This window comes from Myotis brandtii, unplaced genomic scaffold (assembly GCF_000412655.1).
Source record: "Myotis brandtii unplaced genomic scaffold, ASM41265v1 scaffold686, whole genome shotgun sequence".
Taxonomy (NCBI): Eukaryota; Metazoa; Chordata; class Mammalia; order Chiroptera; family Vespertilionidae; genus Myotis; species Myotis brandtii.
The window spans coordinates 4,132,222-4,150,317 of NW_005370683.1; the positions used below are offsets into that span (position 1 = coordinate 4,132,222).

Genomic DNA, 18,096 nt, shown 5'->3' on the forward strand with positions numbered 1-18,096 from the left:
GGTTTCTGGGGTTTTGTTTAGCTTCTATATTTGTTACAAAGTTTCTTAGAGTTGCAGCTCAGAGGCTGGCAAGTCAGGCGGGGAACGTTGGAGTCTGCAGTCACTGAAGCAAGCAAGCCTCATGTTTGCTTCCAGCTGCCTGGCTGCCGGCCGCCATCTTGGCTGACAGTTAATTTGCATAAGGATATGCTGATTAGCCAATGGGAAGGGTAGCGGTCGTACGCTAATTACCATGTTTCTCTTTTATTAGTGTAGATATATATACACACACACACACACAATAAAATATATATCCAATTTAGGATAAATATATATTGGAAAGTGGTAAAAAAAAAAGTGGGGGGAGGGGAACTGGTCACATTTTTGTCTTTTGGAGACAATGTCTATATTTAGATCTAAGTGATACTAATTTTTAAGCAAATTTACCTGATGTATTGCATATGCATTAGCCGATTCCTCTTCTTCAGTTACTAGGTGAACCTATTTTTTAAAAACATGATGAAAAATATGGATGATTCTCAAATGTTCCAAATTTCTTCAATTTTCCCTAATTTTGTTATGTAAAATTTGACTCCTATGCTGAATATACATATATCCAAACAAGACCTTTTCACAGTTTATTTCTGGAGGAGCAGACTACATAAAAATTAGAATTATTCTTCCCGCTTTAACCACTGATAACTGAAGTTGGCACACACAGATTTTGGCGGGCAGCTTAACACTTCTTTACTTTTACCTCAGTCACCAACAATCTTTTTCCAAATTACAAAGTTGTTCTTTATTATGCTGAATCCAAAATCTGCTTCTGTCAAACCACCCCCTCTTTTGTCCCCAACAAATATCAGACTTTATGGGAAGTGGTGTTTCTCAAAATGCACTTCATAGAACAGTTACGGGTATCACATGTAGGAGGTGTGTGATGTATACGTTTGAGAAATGTTGCTGCAGGACATCACAGAATAACTAATTTCTCTTGCAAAGGAAAGCTCAAGTTCAAAGGCGGCAGCAGCATTCCACAAGGACTGACAGCATCCCCACCTTCCTAAAGCAATCATCATATAAGATAGTGTCCAGATAGCTTCTAAATCTGCTTGCTTTCCCCTTGATTCTCTACCCTTATCAATAAAGTTCCTCCTCGTTTTTTTGGTTTTTCACTTGAGTTGCTTATTTTTAGGTAAATAACCTGTTTAACTGTTATACTCCGAAATGGATATAAAACTCCAGGTGTGATCTGACCAAAATAAATGGGGCTATGATCTCTCCTGTATCACTTCCAGCTTTTTGTCTTTCACAAATTCATAAGCATACCTACAATATTGTTATTTAAATAATTTATGAAAATACCAAAAAAAAAAAAAACATGGTCAAGTATAAAAGACCATGTTTTGCCTTAAAAGAACTCTCTCCAGGTTAATATCAATCTACATACATGCTTTTGCTGTATGACTGCTCCCCAAATATGAATTCACCTGTTTAATTGTGCAACTCACATTTCTATATCTTGCTCATAAAAAAATTAAAAAAGAATCTACCAAATGCCTTGAAGTAAAGTTATACTTGTTAGGCTAGTAATCCTATCAAAAAGGGAATCAGATTGGTTTCCTACCATTTTTAATTATAGATGTACAACATTACATGTCCTATATACTAGTACCACGTCTTAAAAATCTTATTCTGCTTTTTTCCTTTTCCTAATTTAAGTTTTGAGCCTCTAAGTCCTGCCTGTTCTTTTCTCAATGCTAACTAATAAAGCATAAATGATTGGCCTTAAAATTATAAACAATTTTTGCTGCTGATAAAAGGAAACTTCAGGTTATAAAGGAGAAAATGTTCTCTTTTCTCCTACAGCTCCAAAAGGAAAAGCTGATACAATTCTGACCACAAAACTCCTTACTAATGTTATGTTGAACAAAGAAACCTACAAGACGCATGTATTTCAGAGATCATTGCTATATCTTGTCAAAGTAACCTTTAACTTCTGCAAATCTGAATGAAAAAATGGCTGACTTACTAAATAATATACTGCCCAGGTAATATTTAAATGGACAGGTTATCTAGAAGGTGTATAAAAACTTAGAATTTTTCATTATTTATTAGAAGAGGATCACTGACATTTCTCTTCTTCCATTCACATGAGTTAAAATAAAACTTAAGATACTGCTAGATTTCTTTCTACACAGTTTCAGTCTGTGTCTGTTAAATGACCATTCTTAGTAATTTATGATCCTAGTGATTACTTTCTTACCTAAATATTCAAAATCCATGAATATTGAAATGATAAAACTTAATGAAATAATAAAACTTGCTCAGCCTTTACTACCTCTTTTCTGGTAGCAAATTTTTCAGAGAGCTCCCCTCCCAGATCTCAAATGCAGTTAGGGTGGGATGGTTTCAGGAAGGAGCTCTGGCAACACAGGCTTACGAATCACATACAACAGTCCACAGCTATGGGTTTGGGGAATTGTGACCCAAGTCACACCATGCTGAGCCACTGAGACTCAATTCCATGGCTTTTGTTAAAACTGTTGAGGAAAAAAAGCCCTCTTTTCTGGAGAAGTTGTGAGAAATAACCATAGAGTTGCTAATAACCATCTTGCCATTAAAGGAATAAAGTTTAAGCCAGACTGAGAATGAATCTAACAGAAAATTAGCTGACATCTAAAGAAAATGAGGGATGAGGTAGGACATTGCCTAAGACCCTGGATACAGCTGGGCCTGGATCAATCATGGGCTTCTAGGTGTGAGGGCCAATAAATTCCTGTCTGCTCTTTCTTATGTTAGTGTGAAGTGGGGTTCCTTTATGTGAAATGAATATAAATGTCTCTAAGATATTGTTAAAAAGTAAACAAGTTGTGAAATTGCGCTTATATAAAAGAAACACAGAACATTACATGTCCTATATACCATTATAACAAAAATCTTTTCTTTCATATTTTAAGCTTTTAGCCTCTAAGCCCTGTCTTTTCTTTTCTCGGTGTTAACTAATAGAATAAAAATCTCCTTTTCTGTGGATATTTATATGAAAGCATAGAAAAATATCTAGAAGGACACAGGCCCCAAAACAGAGGTTGGTTTTCTGGAGGCAGGGGAGGAGATCACAACAGAGTCATGGCAAGGGTAACAGCTACATCTGCAATGTTTTGGTTTTTATTTTTAAGGAAACTGTTTTGTGCATTATTTGTAATTTTTAAAAGCATGTGTTCTTCAAAGGAAGTTTTACTATCTTTGTACCTTTCACTTCACACCATTGACTATTTTATTTTTTCATTTATTGACGTGTATTGAGCCTCAGCTGACAGCAGAGTAGAAAAGGAGATGAGCAAATATAAGTTAAAAAGAAATAAAATTCATATTTAGGTTTAAATTGTTTCTAAAATAAGGGCTTCAGAAAATTAGTATTCCTGCTAACGTAACTACTCTTGGGAAATCCTGATGAAATGACACTTACTTTATTATTTGGGAATTGCTCATCATCACCATCTTCATCCAAACAGACCAAATCACCCTCCACCACTCTTGATCCATAGGTTGCAAGTCTGTAAGATACGGCCTCATTCCAAATTTTGCTGCTATATGCATGAATGTAGAAAATGCGCATAGAATGAGGAAAGGAGAACCAGGCCTGGATACAACCCTCCTCGGTCATGCTAAAGCGATGCAGTGACTCCAACAATGCTCTCTCTCGAACTTTGAATTCTGGCATCAATGAAAGTGTGCCTTTAGCATCCTCTGCAATAAGGAGAAAATCAGTTAGTCAACCACTTTCACTTAAAGGCCAGTTATGAAGACCTTTATTATGCTTTCTAAATGAGAGTCAATGAATTGCTGCTGTCTTTTACACCTGAATATGAAGATGTTCAGCACCAACTATAAATCTAACTACACTTGAAGAATTGTTTTTTAAAAAATAAAAACCATTAATCATACGAGCCATTCATGTTCCCTGCTTTAAAAAAACAACAACAAAACACAAAAAACAAAAACAGCCCAGCCAGTTTAGCTCAGTGGTTAAGTGTCAACCCATGAACCAAGAGGTTACAGGTCGGATTCCCAGTCAGGGCATATGCCCAGGTTGTGGGCTTGATCCCTAATAGGAGGCATGCAGGAGGCAGCCGAAGGAAGATTTTTCTCTCTCATTGATGCTTCTATCTATCCCTCTCACTTTTTCTCTCTCTAAAAATCAATAAAAACACATTAAAAAATAACAAAAAGCACAGTAGTAATTCCTACTTCAGAATGAAGATAAACTAATTTACAGTTATTAAGAGGACTTCATAAAAGAGTATTAAATAAACCTCTGAGCCTAGGGATTTAAAAAGAGCTATTATGTACATTTACAGAGAATTTTTTGAATAAGAAAGGGTGATGTCTGGATTCCTCAAGCATAATATTAGGTCTCACTGGTGGGATGCAGTTTAAAATTAGGGACTCTACTGTAAAGATGCTGATTCCAACAGGGCCTTGGAATCAGCATTTTAATAACTGTATAGGTTTCTTATGAACATTAAAGTGTAAATATCATTGAAATCATTGCCATAAGGAAATTATCTTCTCAGGACTCTACAATAGAGACAAACAACTCACTTTGAATTTTCTTTAGTATCACTTAGATTACTCATAACAATTTGAAATGCCCATATTATTTATAGATTGTGCTTTGGCACAAAAATATTTCTCTCCTATGAATAATTACATGTTTTTATAATATGTACATACTTAAAAATAATGGAGATTTTTAAAAACTGGTATCATTTATTTTAATGTTAGTGAAATTTAGTATGCACATATATGTAGATCACAGATTTGAATGAATCTAAAATGGTATGGTTGCTGTTATTATTACTTAAATACAAGTAAGATTTGTTCAGTATTTAGTATGTGCTAGGCACTATTTTAAGAGCGTTACATCTGTTATTTCATTTAAATGTCATAATAGTCTTTTAGGTACTATTATTAGCTTCAGTTTCAGGTGAAGAAACCAAAACAATGAGGCTAAATCATTGCACAAGCCCATACAGTTGGCAAGTACTAAAGGTGAGCATTACACTCATGTAAATTGACTCTAGAACCCACACTCATAACTAGTTTTCTTTAGTGTTTCCTATTAAGCATTCTGCATATATATCATCCTATGGAGCTAGAGTTTTCAAAATCAGTAGTGTAGTCAGGGCTGAATGGCAACTAGACCAGAACCAACGCACAAAGTATCAGACATAACAAATGTTCTTTTATTTCGTTTATTTTTCCATCTCCTCTAGTTGTAGTGAATTATATACTTCCATCAGTACCAGTTTAGAATTGGGAACTCCTGTCTCCTCAGAGGATTTAGGTCAAGAAAAACTAAGATGCCATCTCTCCCCTCCAACCTCCCTGCAAGCAAGATTTAGAACAGACAAAAGGCCTTAAGATCGGATCAAAATTGGAGTACGTGGGGCATGTAATAAAATGATTAAATATAGAATATATTGAAATCTATTTCTTATCACATTTATGTAGCAATGAATGCCCTTCTGCTGACATAGCATTTATATTATGTATCTGCATGGCTATGTGTGGAATAAAGAAACTTTTAAATACCAGTTTGAAGAAAATATTTCTTTGCTCTATTTACAGGATCATCCAAATCTTCTGGTGTAAGAAATAATTTTACAGCCTTCACCTTTAAAAATCAAGCAAGCAAACACGTTACATAAAAATGACAAATTACTTACTTTAAGAAAAACATGCCTCTTCAAAGAATAGGCATTTAACAAATGCCTATTGGATATTTGATGCTACAATTTTATCTTTAAACTTCCAAAAATTAAATAATCAATGTTGCCCTAGCTGGTTTTGCTTGTTCAGTGGTTAGAACACGGCCCACAGACTGAAGTGTCTGAAGTTCGATTCTGTTCAAGGGCTTGAACCTCGGTTGCAGGCTTGATCCCTGGCCCCAGCTGAGGCTTGAGGGAGGCAACCAATGTGTCTCTGCCACACTGATGTTTCTCTCTTTCTTTCTCTCTCTCTCTCTCTCTCTCTCTCTCTCTCTCTCTCTCTCTCTTTCCCTCTTCCCTCCTTCCCTTCCACTCTCTAAAAATATCAATGGAAAAAATATCCTTGGGTGAAGATTAACAGCAACAAAAAATAATCAATGTTACGTTTAGAAATAAACTTCTGTACAAAGCAAGCTTATATACAGGTTTAAAATATTGTGGACCAGAAAAAGTGCTCTCCCATATCTTCCACAGTTCTTCTTCTGTCATTCTTTACCTCTATTATATGAATACAAGTGTGAAGTAATGACATAAAACTCAAACTTGACCAACATACACAACAAAAATGGGGGAGAAAAGAAGCATAAGGAAATGGCAAGCCACTAATTGCATTCATGTTCTCAAGTCTCAGAATTCATTAGTTTTAAAAATAATTGCCCAATTCTTTTTTGAAATTGCCAACTTTAATATTTTTTTTAAAACCTACATAGATGAAAATATGTTCTTAAAAAAAGAGACATCTACTAGTTCCTGTATTTTATCACTGTCTCTAGAACTGTGTTTTTTTTCTAAGTATATGTCTTTGAGAGGCAATACCGACTACAAATTTGCAGATGTGGTCTGCATCATTAACTGTCAACTGTATTTCCACGTACAAGATAATATTCACATGCACAATGCTTCTCACAAGTGCTGTTACTATTCTTTTCTCTTCCACTCAAGAAAACATACAATAGCCGAAACCGGTTTGGCTCAGTGGATAGAGCGTCGGCCTGCGGACTAAAGTGTCCCGGGTTCGATTCCGGTCAAGGGCATGTACCTTGGTTGCGGGCACATCCCCAGTAGGAGATGTGCAGGAGGCAGCTGATCTATGTTTCTCTCTCATCGATGTTTCTAACTCTCTATCTCTCTCCATTCCTCTCTGTAAAAAATCAATGAGTATGGCACTATCATATGAATAATCTTGCCTTTGTGCAAGTATATAATTTTTATAGATTTGTAAGTTTTGCATATTATGTGCACTTCATGCAGTGCAAAACTATGTGTCTGTACATAATATGTAATTATATATAAAATATAGACTTTAAATGTATATGTAATTTTAATAACTGGGCAAATGTGGCCTCTTATATGTGACATTCATTTATACTAGTAGTTTCATTTGAAACTAATCAGATAATTTTTCAAATCTGTTGTTCCCTTTTTAGTCTCTAGCTTTGGGTGAATTCCTATCTTTTATATAATCTGATACCAGATTTCTAAAATTATAGGTTATTACTTTACTCTAAATCTCTTATTCAGTTCACTCAGAATGTGGTGAGTGTTGGTCAATTCTCTGTTAAGTCTCAAACAATATTGCACATGGCACACAGTTGGCTTTCTTATAGTATGATGCCAAGAATCTAGTAGCTGCTCAATATATGTTCAGTGATATAGAATATGGCAGAGGTCCTCAAACATTTTAAACAGGGGGCCAGTTCACTGTCCCTCAGACATTCCACACATGCGCACTGTGGGCCCAGGACGAGTCGGCTGCTAAGCAGGACAGGCAGCAGCGGCAAAAACACCCGGCGGGCCGGATAAATGTTTTCGGTGGGCCGCATGTGGCCCGCGGGCCGTAGTTTGAGGACCCCTGGAATATGGTATATATATGTGTGTGTGTATATACATGTGTATTCATGCTGGGCTAAGAAAGCAAGGAGCTGGCTTATGAGTAAGTGCAACTGTGAAAACAAAAAAGATCATATTTTTAAGAATACGTACCATTTCACTCTTCAGCAAAGCCAATCCAATTTGATCTGTGTGAACTTTCCTTCCCATCCCAAATCTCTGCGGCCCATAATAATTCACAAACCCTTTATGCTATGAATAGAAAGAAATCAATTAATTAAAAGTATATTGGTAGGGACTGCATGCTTGTGCCCCCCCCCCAAAAAAAGTCATATGTTGAAATCCTACCCTCCGATGTGATGGAATGTGGAGGTGGGGCTTGGGGAGATAACTAGGTCTTGAAGATAGAGCCCTCATGAATAGGATTAGTGCCATTATAAGGAAAGGCCATGAAGCTAGCCTATCCTTCTTTCTGCCATGTGAGAAAACAATGAGACAACCATGTTGGCACTGTAACTTCATGCTCCCAGCCTTTAGAACTATGAGAAATAATGTTCTGTTGTTTAAAAGTCACCCGGTCCAGGATTCTTTGTTATAGCCCTGAACTAAGACAAATAAATACAATTATTGCATCAGAATATGTAATCAAGTCTTTCTCTTCATATTTATTTTAATAAAGAATCCTGTAATCAGCAATATACAAATGGGGACCAAATGGTCTGAGAGATGCTAGACAATTAAAGAATAAAAAGGAGAAGAATAAATGATTAAAAGTTAGAAAATAAGCTGAGTGAAAAAGCTTTTAAAATGTTAGCTTTTTATTAACATTATTGAGGGGTTTCCTGGGATGTGGGACTTTTGGTGCTAAAATGGGGCAAGTTCTGGGAAAACTGGGATGAATTAGTTACCTAGCATTATATCTGATCTTTGCCCTGAGCTCTTTCTGAATTTGAGATTCTGCTGTCTGGACATGTTTGGAATAAGAAACAGATTTATTTTCAAACCCAGTTCATCTTTCAGCCATCTCAGTTTCTGAAAGCCTGGGCCAAGACAATAACATGGTGTCACTTCACCAAGAATAGAAAATTGTAATTTATTACTACAACCATTTAAAGACATTGGTCAGTGGTTAAATATATTCTCACTAAGAAAACACCAGGCCCAGATGGTTTCTTGAAAGAGTCTTCTACACTCACTTTATGAAAGAAGTATATATTTATTCATTCAACAATTATTATTGAGCACCAACTCCAGGACTGTTCAATAAAGATGCTAAGACAATTTGTTATTGGCATGGTACAAAAGGCACCCTTACCTCATGCTATTCATGAAAATCAATTGCAGATAAAAAATAAGTACTCCCTGTATTAAATCTCATAGTTAACATTTTAACTATTTCAAATTTGAAAAAAAAAACAACATAGGATAATATCGTAGACTAGCCAGAAGAATTTTAACTACCTCTTCTAATTACTTAGAGTTGGAAATAACAAGGTTTATAGCAATCAGAGACATGACCTTCTAAAACAAAACTTCAAAGACTTCTTACCAGTATTTTCAGGGCTTCTCAACTCCCTTCCCTTATTATGAGAACTAAAGAAAAGTTGGCTAATGCAAGTATTATTCCAAATGGGGATTTTTATAATGAGCAGTTACATATCCATAAGTACCAAATGAGATAGACAATAAATGCTATCAGAGTTTAGACCCCCTCTTTTGGTGTTCTGAGCATCCAATTTCAATGTGGAGAGGGAGTTCCCACACCAACAAGCAATTCTCTGACATCAGTTGGGTGCCCCACCATTCAACTCAATTCTAACACTATCTACTCAGAGATAGCATCAGATGCTACAAGGTTAAGTGGTCAGTCGTACAAGACCTGCCTCATCCCCACCACCTTCAGAAGCCAGGTCAGTCACAAACCCAGGCTGCACATGTGCTTCTGATGACCTGCTGTGAACTGAAGGTTACAACAAACACTCCTTGGACTTCAGACACCAGCCGATAGTTCAGGTTGTTATCTGTACTTCTGACCAGCTTGCTTTAAATTAGAAGTTCCCAAGACCCCTACCTCGCGTTCCACTAACTTGCTAGAGAGGCCTGCAGACTCAGAGAAACATTTTACTGACCAGATCACCAATTTATTATAAACTCAGAGTTATGTGATCCAGGAATAGCCAGATGGAAGAGATGCATAGAACCTATGCCCTCTCCAGGTGGACCACTCTCCCTGCATGTTCACCTGGAGTTCATCAATCCAGAAGCTCTCTGAATGAACCCTTCTTTTGGGTTCTCTTGGGTTTTTATGGAGGTTTCATTACAGAGGAATGATTAACTAAATCATTGGCTGCTGACAAGTGATTCCACTGTCAGCCCCTACCTCCTCCCAATTCAAGGGGTGGTACTAAAAGTTACAACCCTGTAATCATAAAGTTGGCTCCATATAAAACCAGCCCCCATCCTTAGGGTCTTTACAAAAGTCACCTCATTAACACAACAAAAGACAACTCTACCACTCTCAACACTTAGGAAACTCCAAGGGTTTGTGAACCTGTGAGCCAGAAACTGTGGATGAAGACCAAATACATATCTGAAAAATATATTTTAGTTATATGAATGACCGAATATATATTTCTTATAAATCACAATATAGCACCTCCTTCCTTTTGTAAGAAAGATTATTTTAATAACAGTGTTTCAGGGGTGAAAAGAATTTTAGGTAGGTCTAGAAAAAAAAGGAAAAACTGTTAGGCAAGATAGATAGCTGCTAGGGCTGGAGGAGGGGAAAGGGGGGGGGGGCGGTTGATGCTTATCTCACCCACTGAACAAAGAAGTCAGCAGTCTTGGGACTTGCCAAGATAAAATCGCCAGATGTTCTCATACATTCTGGGAAAAGCCACAACAATGCAAAGAGGGAATCTAGTCTATTGCCCAAGGTATCTGGCAGGGGAACCTTGAAACCTATAGAGGGATATATATATATATAGTATTTATTAAAATACTTTTCATTTTCAAAATGTAATAGGAGCTAGAGCTATCAGCTGTTAAAGTGTGTATACATTTGGGGGAGGGGGGGACACCCTTATAAAACCCTTGAACCCTCACCAAGCAGGGCACTCAGACTAGCTGAGTTGCCCATTTGTGCTTTATGCTTTATAAATTCGATTGCTTTGTTTCCTTAATAACTTCATTTGCTTTGTTCAATACTGCTTTCTGTCACTAGTCTGGAGAGAGAGAGAGAGACAAGAGCTGAGGAGGGGAGAGCCCCCTCAGACTCAGGTGGCTCCTCCGGTAACAAAACTGCACATGGAGTATAAATTAAGAGAAATCCTATACACAGGTGAATGTACTGGATTTAAAATCTTTAATTGGAGGATATTTTCCTGACTATAAGACATAATATTGATTAAAAAACAGTTTTTGTTTGTTTTCCTAGGGGGGGGGGCATAAAATTGTATAAAAAGGTCTTCATGGCCAGAAACTTAGATCAGTTTTTCTCAGTGTTAGCTACAGAGTAGAATCATTTAGGGAGTTATTTTTTAAAATACTAATGCCTAAACTGCATCCCAAGTATTCTTATTTAATTGGTTTGGGGGGTAGAGATTCACTGCTGAGAATTTTTTAAGCCCCGCAGGTTGAGAATTACTGTCCCAGATCAGGACCTGGCAAACTACTGACTGCCAACGAGTAAAATCTGGCCCAACACCTGTTTTTGTAAATAAAGTTTCATTGGAACATGGCTATGTTCAACCATTTATGTATTGTCTATGGCTGCTTCCACACAATAGCAATAGAATAGTTGCAACAGAGACCATATGCCTACAAAGTAAAAAAATACGTATCACTGGACCTTTATAGAAAAAACTTGCTGACCCATAGTCTAGACCAGTGGTCGGCAAACTGTGGCTCAGCAAACCATGGCTCGCGAGCCACATGCGGCTCTTTGGCCCTTTGAGTGTGGCTCTTCCACAAAATACCGACTTCTGCGCATGGGCCACGAAGTTTCAATCGCACTGTACGTGTGGGCCTGCACATGGTATTTTGTGGAAGAGCCACACTCAAGGGGCCAAAGAGCCACATATGGCTCGCGAGCCGTGGTTTGCCGACCACGGGACGATCTGATTGAAGGCTATGGTTGTATACGTATATTTAAATGCCTGGCAAATGTCATTTAAAAATACATGTTAAGTATTTTTTTTACTGTAAGACATAATATAATGTATATAATGTCATTTGTATACATTGAAACAAAATTCAAAATTAAATTAAAAAGAAAAAAGGAATATGTATAATTCTAAAAGATTATTTTCCAAATCACCAAAGATTTCTGAAAAGAATTACTAAACAAAGTTTCCAAAAACATTAATCCCTTTCCCTAAAATATTACCCTATATGGCAGATGCTGAAAAACATTCTTCTTATACAGTTAGCTTTATTTTTCCCCCATCTCTGGGAAACTTTACACATTTTATTTTTTTAATTATATTAAAGTTGTTGTTGTTTAATACAAAAATGTACTAAGAAGAAAATTTAAAAATAAGCCAAATGGCCCTAAATATCATTTAAAAAAATAATTATACAGGCCCTGGCCAGGTAGCTCGGTTGGTTGCACTGTCGCAATATGCAAAGGTTGTGGGTTCGATATCTGGTCAGGGCACATACAAGAAGCAATCAATGCATACATAAGAAAGTGGAACAATAAATATCTCTCTCTCTCTCTCTAATCAATAAAAATTATATATGTAAATAAAAAGAAAAGGTAAAAAAGAAAAAGTTTTATCTTCTCATTTCAATGTAAATAGAGGGACTATCAAAATTTTTCTATAATACTCTTTTAAAATTGAGTTTTCTTACCTTAACATTTTCTATTGCCTCCAAAATTCTCTCTCTCAGGTTTGCAGAATCATTTGTTTGGTTTTTTAAATTTCTGATGACAATATCAAAGTGATTTCCTTTGAGCTGACCAAGTCTAAGGGAATCATCTACTGACCGAATATTAAAAACATTCATTCTTTTCTTTTTAATTTCTTTTTCAATATCTTTCAACCTATAAATGATAAATCATATAGACTCAGTTAAATCTTACATTAAAAAAATATTATAAGTTTTGAATGACAGTTGCCAGGTAATCACTTATATCACAACACTAAAACAAAAATTTTTTCCATCTTCCAAAGTTAATGTTAATTCAACAAATGTGCACTAAAACGCCATTATTATAGGATTATGTTAATCAGTTATTTTTAAAAACTGGGACATATATTCCTAATGTTATCAACTCAATCTATGTAGACTTTTTGACTTTTTAGTTCAAGTGATATAATTTCTTAACTGTTCTTTTGTTCTTCCTATCCTTAAATTTGTTCCTTTCCTCTCTCTTCCTCCAACATTAATAAGAAAAACTACTAGCACCAGAGGATTTCCCCAAAATTATGCTCTGAACTCAAACTTTCCATTCTTCCCCAACATCTAAAGAATAGATTCCAACTATTTGCATAACTTTTAAGAGCATGTAAGAATTGATGTTAATTATTCTTTACATTCACATTTACTGTAGTTCTTATTGTTAAACTATCTATTTTATCAGACAGCTTACTACCTCTCCAAATATAGCTTCAAATTTTCTGCATTGTCTAAAACTTTACTATTACTTGACAGGACATTAAAACCCTACACCCATAAGCCAAATCAAAGAACTCTCTCCTAGGAACCAATAATACTTGTTTTTGGGTAATTAAAAACCAGCTTTTGGGGACCCTTTCCCACTCCCCATGTGGGAGTCCATTCCGTGGGACTCTTTCCCTCTCCCCACGTGGGAGTCTGTACTTGTTCTTCAATAAATCTCTACCTCTGCTATAAAAACACACACACACACACACAAAAGCTTTTAACATCTAAAGTCCTTCTCTCTTACCTATACTGTGCTTTTGATCATAAAAACAATATTATATACTTTTTTTGGTCCCTCATATTAGAGCTTAGAAGCATTTACCTGCAAAGAGTGCATACTTAAAACATCTATGACTAAGGATTATACATCTATATTACCTCAAATTAGATTCAATTTTGGCCCAATGATCAACTTTTTGAAAAGTAGCTACAGGGCACAGATTTAAGTACAATAATATTAATCACAGTATTATTTACAGTGAAATATTGAAACAAATTTCTATTTCCAAAATTAGGGAAAAGTTAAATAACTTAGCATAAATAATGGAAATAATTTTGAAATATTTCATGACATAAATTTTCTTAAAAGGATCTTAATTTTATAAGTAAAATATAAATTGCAAATACAATATGATTTCCACATATATAAAAAGTCTTTGTACAATGTGTATATATAGGATAGCCTCTGAAAAATGCATGGAAGGCATTTTTTTTGTGGTTCAAAATATTATTGTGGTTCTTTCTGAGTAATGGAATTATCAGTGACTTTTAATTTCTTTTTTATATAGCATTTTTCTATTTTCTAAATATACAATAAACATGTCTTTCTTTGACAATACCAAAAATACTTTTAATAATCAATTGAGCTCAAGGGAGGCTAAATTTGAATGCTTTACCTTCTATTTAGATTTATTTTAAATATAAGGAAGCACAACGATAAAAGTATAAAAGTATTATAGTAATTAGGAAAAAAAGATTTGCAAGACACTGTCCTGAATATAAATGCATATTTGAATATAGAACAGGATGTTTAGAAACAATTTGATCATTTAAAATCAGCCACTTCTCAAAGTTTCAATGGTAAAATTACCTATATTTGCAATGTAAATTTACTAGAAAACTATATAGAAAATAATTATGTTATCAATGCGGAATGTGTTGCTCAATAAGTCTATACTCAGTAAATTAACATTAATGAGGTTAATATGCTCCTAGAATTATTCAGAGTTTAATCCTATCTTTTCTTTTTTGATGCAATAAGAAAAAAATTATCTCTTATCAAGGAATGTTTTATTACCTCTCTGGAGTCACTTTTCTAACAACCATTGCTTGATAGGTGATGGCTTTCTTGTCTTTAAGGCCTGCGTAACTAAAATCTGAAGGAATCACACCAAGTACGACAGCTAAAAAACCAATTGCTTCAAACATTTCTAGATTTTCTTTTCGTAGGGTAAAGGCTGAAAAAAAAAATTCGAGGTTACAAAAAAGGCAGCTACCATACATCAAGTACATTCTTAGCAGACTAACAGATTAATATAATGAGTCAAATCATTAATTTAAATAAGGAGTATTTTTTAATAAAAATACAAAATCAGTGTCATAGATTTCAGTGGTCATTTTTAAAATGCTAATTGGCTCATTAAAGGTTTATAGAAAAAAAATCCAAATTCCTTAGTTTGGCATTCATATTAGGCCCATTCTCCCTTTTCAGTCCCCACATGTGCCACTTCCATTCATATATCCTATAATACTGACAGAGAATGTCTCATAATCCTTGAGTGAACTAGAGCCTTCCACAGCTTTGTACTTTTGCACAACTGAGTTTCTCTGTCTAAAATATATGTTCCTTCCACTTTGTTTGCCATAATCCAACAGCAGCAGCAGTCCTCCCTCATATTTTTTCCAGGTTACCAACTCTGAATGCTCCCAAAGCAGGGATCATGTGTGTTTTATCAACTATTATATCCTCAGCTTAACACATAAGTATTCAAATACTTGTTGAATCAATGAATAAGTGAACTCCACAAGGAGATGATTGCTTCATCTTGCATGTCTCCACAAATTGTCATTACCTGTATCATGACACTTAATACCATGTATTAAAATGTATCTCTTTATGGTTTATCCACGCCATAGACTTAGAGTTCCAGGCCAGCAAGCCAGTGAATAAAACAATGCATGCTTCATAGTAGATGGAAGTGAGATTGTGGAGATGAGAAGGAGGTCCAAGCCCACCAAAAAGGCCCCCAATACATTGACCTATATACCCTGCCAGCATTGACAGTGACAAAATACAGCAATCCTCAGTTCACCATATATACCTATAAGATATTTCAGCCCTGGCCGGTATTTCTCAGTGGTTCTAGCATTGACCCACCGACCAAAGGGTCACAGGTTTGATTCCCAGTCAAGAGCAGGTTCCATCCCTGGCCCTGGTTGGGGTGCATTTGGGACGCAACCAATCTAGGTTCATAGGTAGATAGGTACATACATACATTTTACATCTTTCTATTTGCTGGGTCATGTTTATGTTTAATGTCCATTTTTCTTAAAACACTCTTCAGAGAGGCCCATAGCTGCTGATTAAAATTACAATTGCACACTTTGAGGGCAAAGTGGATTTACAGTTATTTGTATGGGAAATAATACAATGATTAATAAATAATAATCTGTTTATATAAAACCCTAATATGCAACTAGACCGAATGGTGGAACCGAACCGAACAACCGAACAATTGGTCGCTATGATGTGAGCTGACCACTAGGGGGCGCGCGCGGAACATGGCAGGTGTTGGCAGCAGGCAGCAGAATGCGGAACGTGGAGGGCATCAGCTGCGGTAGGATGGTGGAGCAGGTGAGTGGGGGCGCCAGACCAAGGCGGGGTGCCAGTCGCTGTCATCGGGGCAAGCCTCTAGTAGTTACTGAAAATTCTTTGCTCCCACGTGCCGTGGTCCTGCCCAGAGCTCGCACCTGCTGCCAGTGCTGGAGCCGCCGCTCACACCCTCTGCTGGCACCAGCCCCACTCGCACCTGCAGCAGGTGCCAGAGCTGCCACTCGCACCCGCTGCCGGCACCCAGCGCCGGTCCCGATCACCTGGCACCGTCAGCAGGTGCGACTGCTGGCCCCAATCGCCCCTGAGGGCTTCTCCACCTCCCCCTGCTCCTGAAGGGTGATCAGGGCAGCAGACGCTGCCCGCACCCACTGCTGGCACTGGCCCCAATTGCTCCGCGCAGTCAGGGGGTGCAAGCAAGACCGGCACCATCAGCACATGGAAGTGGCAGCTGTGGCAGTAGCAGGGTTGCTAGCAGACAGGGGACTGGGGACTGTGGCAGGAGGGGCCGGGCGGGGATGCTGAGGATGGGCCGAGACCTGCCCTTGTGCCCACCACAGCCTCAGGGCCCACAGTTCCTTTCAAGGTGCACAAATTTGTGCACTGGGCCCCTAGTGCAATAATAAACTTCATGTTCTATGTACTCAGAACTGCAGACCTACTTTTGCCCAACCTGTATATGAAATAGCTAAACAAAGCTTGTAATATCCATACTTTGGAACATCATGTAGTATTTAAAAGAATGGGGAAGAGCTACATGTTCTTTATATGTCTATTTAAATAATCTCTAAAAACAAAAATAGCAAGATTCAAAAATACACATAATGTATATCACTTATGTGAAAGTTTTAAAAATCTGCAATGCAACGTAGTATATTTTCAATGTTTCAATTTTTATAATAAAAATATATTTATATTTTTACCTAAATCCTTAAGAATTGTTAATGTGTAAAACTATAATTTCTGAAGAATATTCGAACACTGTCCACTATTTTCAACTTTTTTTATCACTAGGGTCATTAATTTTTGTATCACCATAACAGCTTCCTAGATTCTCCAAATTTTCTATTACAGCAGTGATAAATTAAATGTACTATGACTCCTGTTTCTTAAAGAACTGATAAAAGAAGTAGAGGAAAGGAGAGGATCATACACGTTAATTCTGTGTGCTAAATCACAATTTGCTTTTACACTTTCAGGGTATCTTGACCAATGGATTTGATTATAAACCTCTGATTTTAAGTTAGCTGTTTTATCAGTTGTCTCAAATAAAATAAAATTAAATTAAAACCCCACATTTAAAATGTAGAGATTATAACCTCAAAAATAGTTCAGCTATTGTCATGATAGGATTAATTATAGAATTTAAATAAAATAATCTGGGAAGAAAGGTCAATAAAACAAAAATGATCCCTGCTTTGGGAGCATTCAGTCTTGGAAAAGAATTTGAGAAAGAAGTGCTGCTGTGGTGGGAGCCTGAAGAAGGAATGGAAGTATGGCAAATAGTCAAAGCAATAGAAAGATCAAAATATCAAATATTTTCACATCTATCCATAATGTTCTCCCTTTTTCAACTACATGCCTGTGTGAACTGAATTTTGTTCATTTGCTTCAGTCAAAACAAAAAATTACACTAGATTGCAGGAAAAGAAATGAGAATACAGCTGACTTTTTATGTCAGATATTAGAAAGATTTATAGAACTATAAAATAATACAATCCTCACTAATTTTTAGTAGAAAAATATGATCATTTTTCATTAAGTGGAGGAGAAAAAGATCAAAAATATGAACAATGTAATGGCAATAAATACATACCTGTCAACAATTCAATCTAAAAATCAAAATAAACGAACAAGGAGTCTAATGAACAAAAAAAACCTGATAAATAAAATAGAACCAGGGGGTCAATGGGAGGAAAAGGGGGACCATATGTAATACTTTCAACAATAAAGATTTAAAAATAAATAAATAAAATAAAAATAACATTAAAACCAGAAGCATGGAAACATGAG

General features: G+C 36.2%; 1 protein-coding gene across 2 annotated transcripts in view; it reads right to left on the reverse strand.

Annotated features, from left to right (window-relative positions):
- Positions 1-18,096, reverse strand: part of PUS7L (pseudouridylate synthase 7-like) — a 27,193-nt gene that overhangs the window by 3,162 nt on the left and 5,935 nt on the right. For both annotated transcript variants that reach the window (XM_014529580.1, XM_005881699.2), the window contains exons 3-8: positions 14,551-14,710; positions 12,438-12,630; positions 7,737-7,835; positions 5,578-5,659; positions 3,449-3,729; positions 427-480 (exon numbers count right to left, since the gene is read on the reverse strand). In XM_014529580.1, coding sequence (XP_014385066.1) covers positions 427-480; positions 3,449-3,729; positions 5,578-5,659; positions 7,737-7,835; positions 12,438-12,630; positions 14,551-14,710 — 869 coding nt within the window. The remainder of the gene's footprint in view (positions 1-426; positions 481-3,448; positions 3,730-5,577; positions 5,660-7,736; positions 7,836-12,437; positions 12,631-14,550; positions 14,711-18,096) is intronic.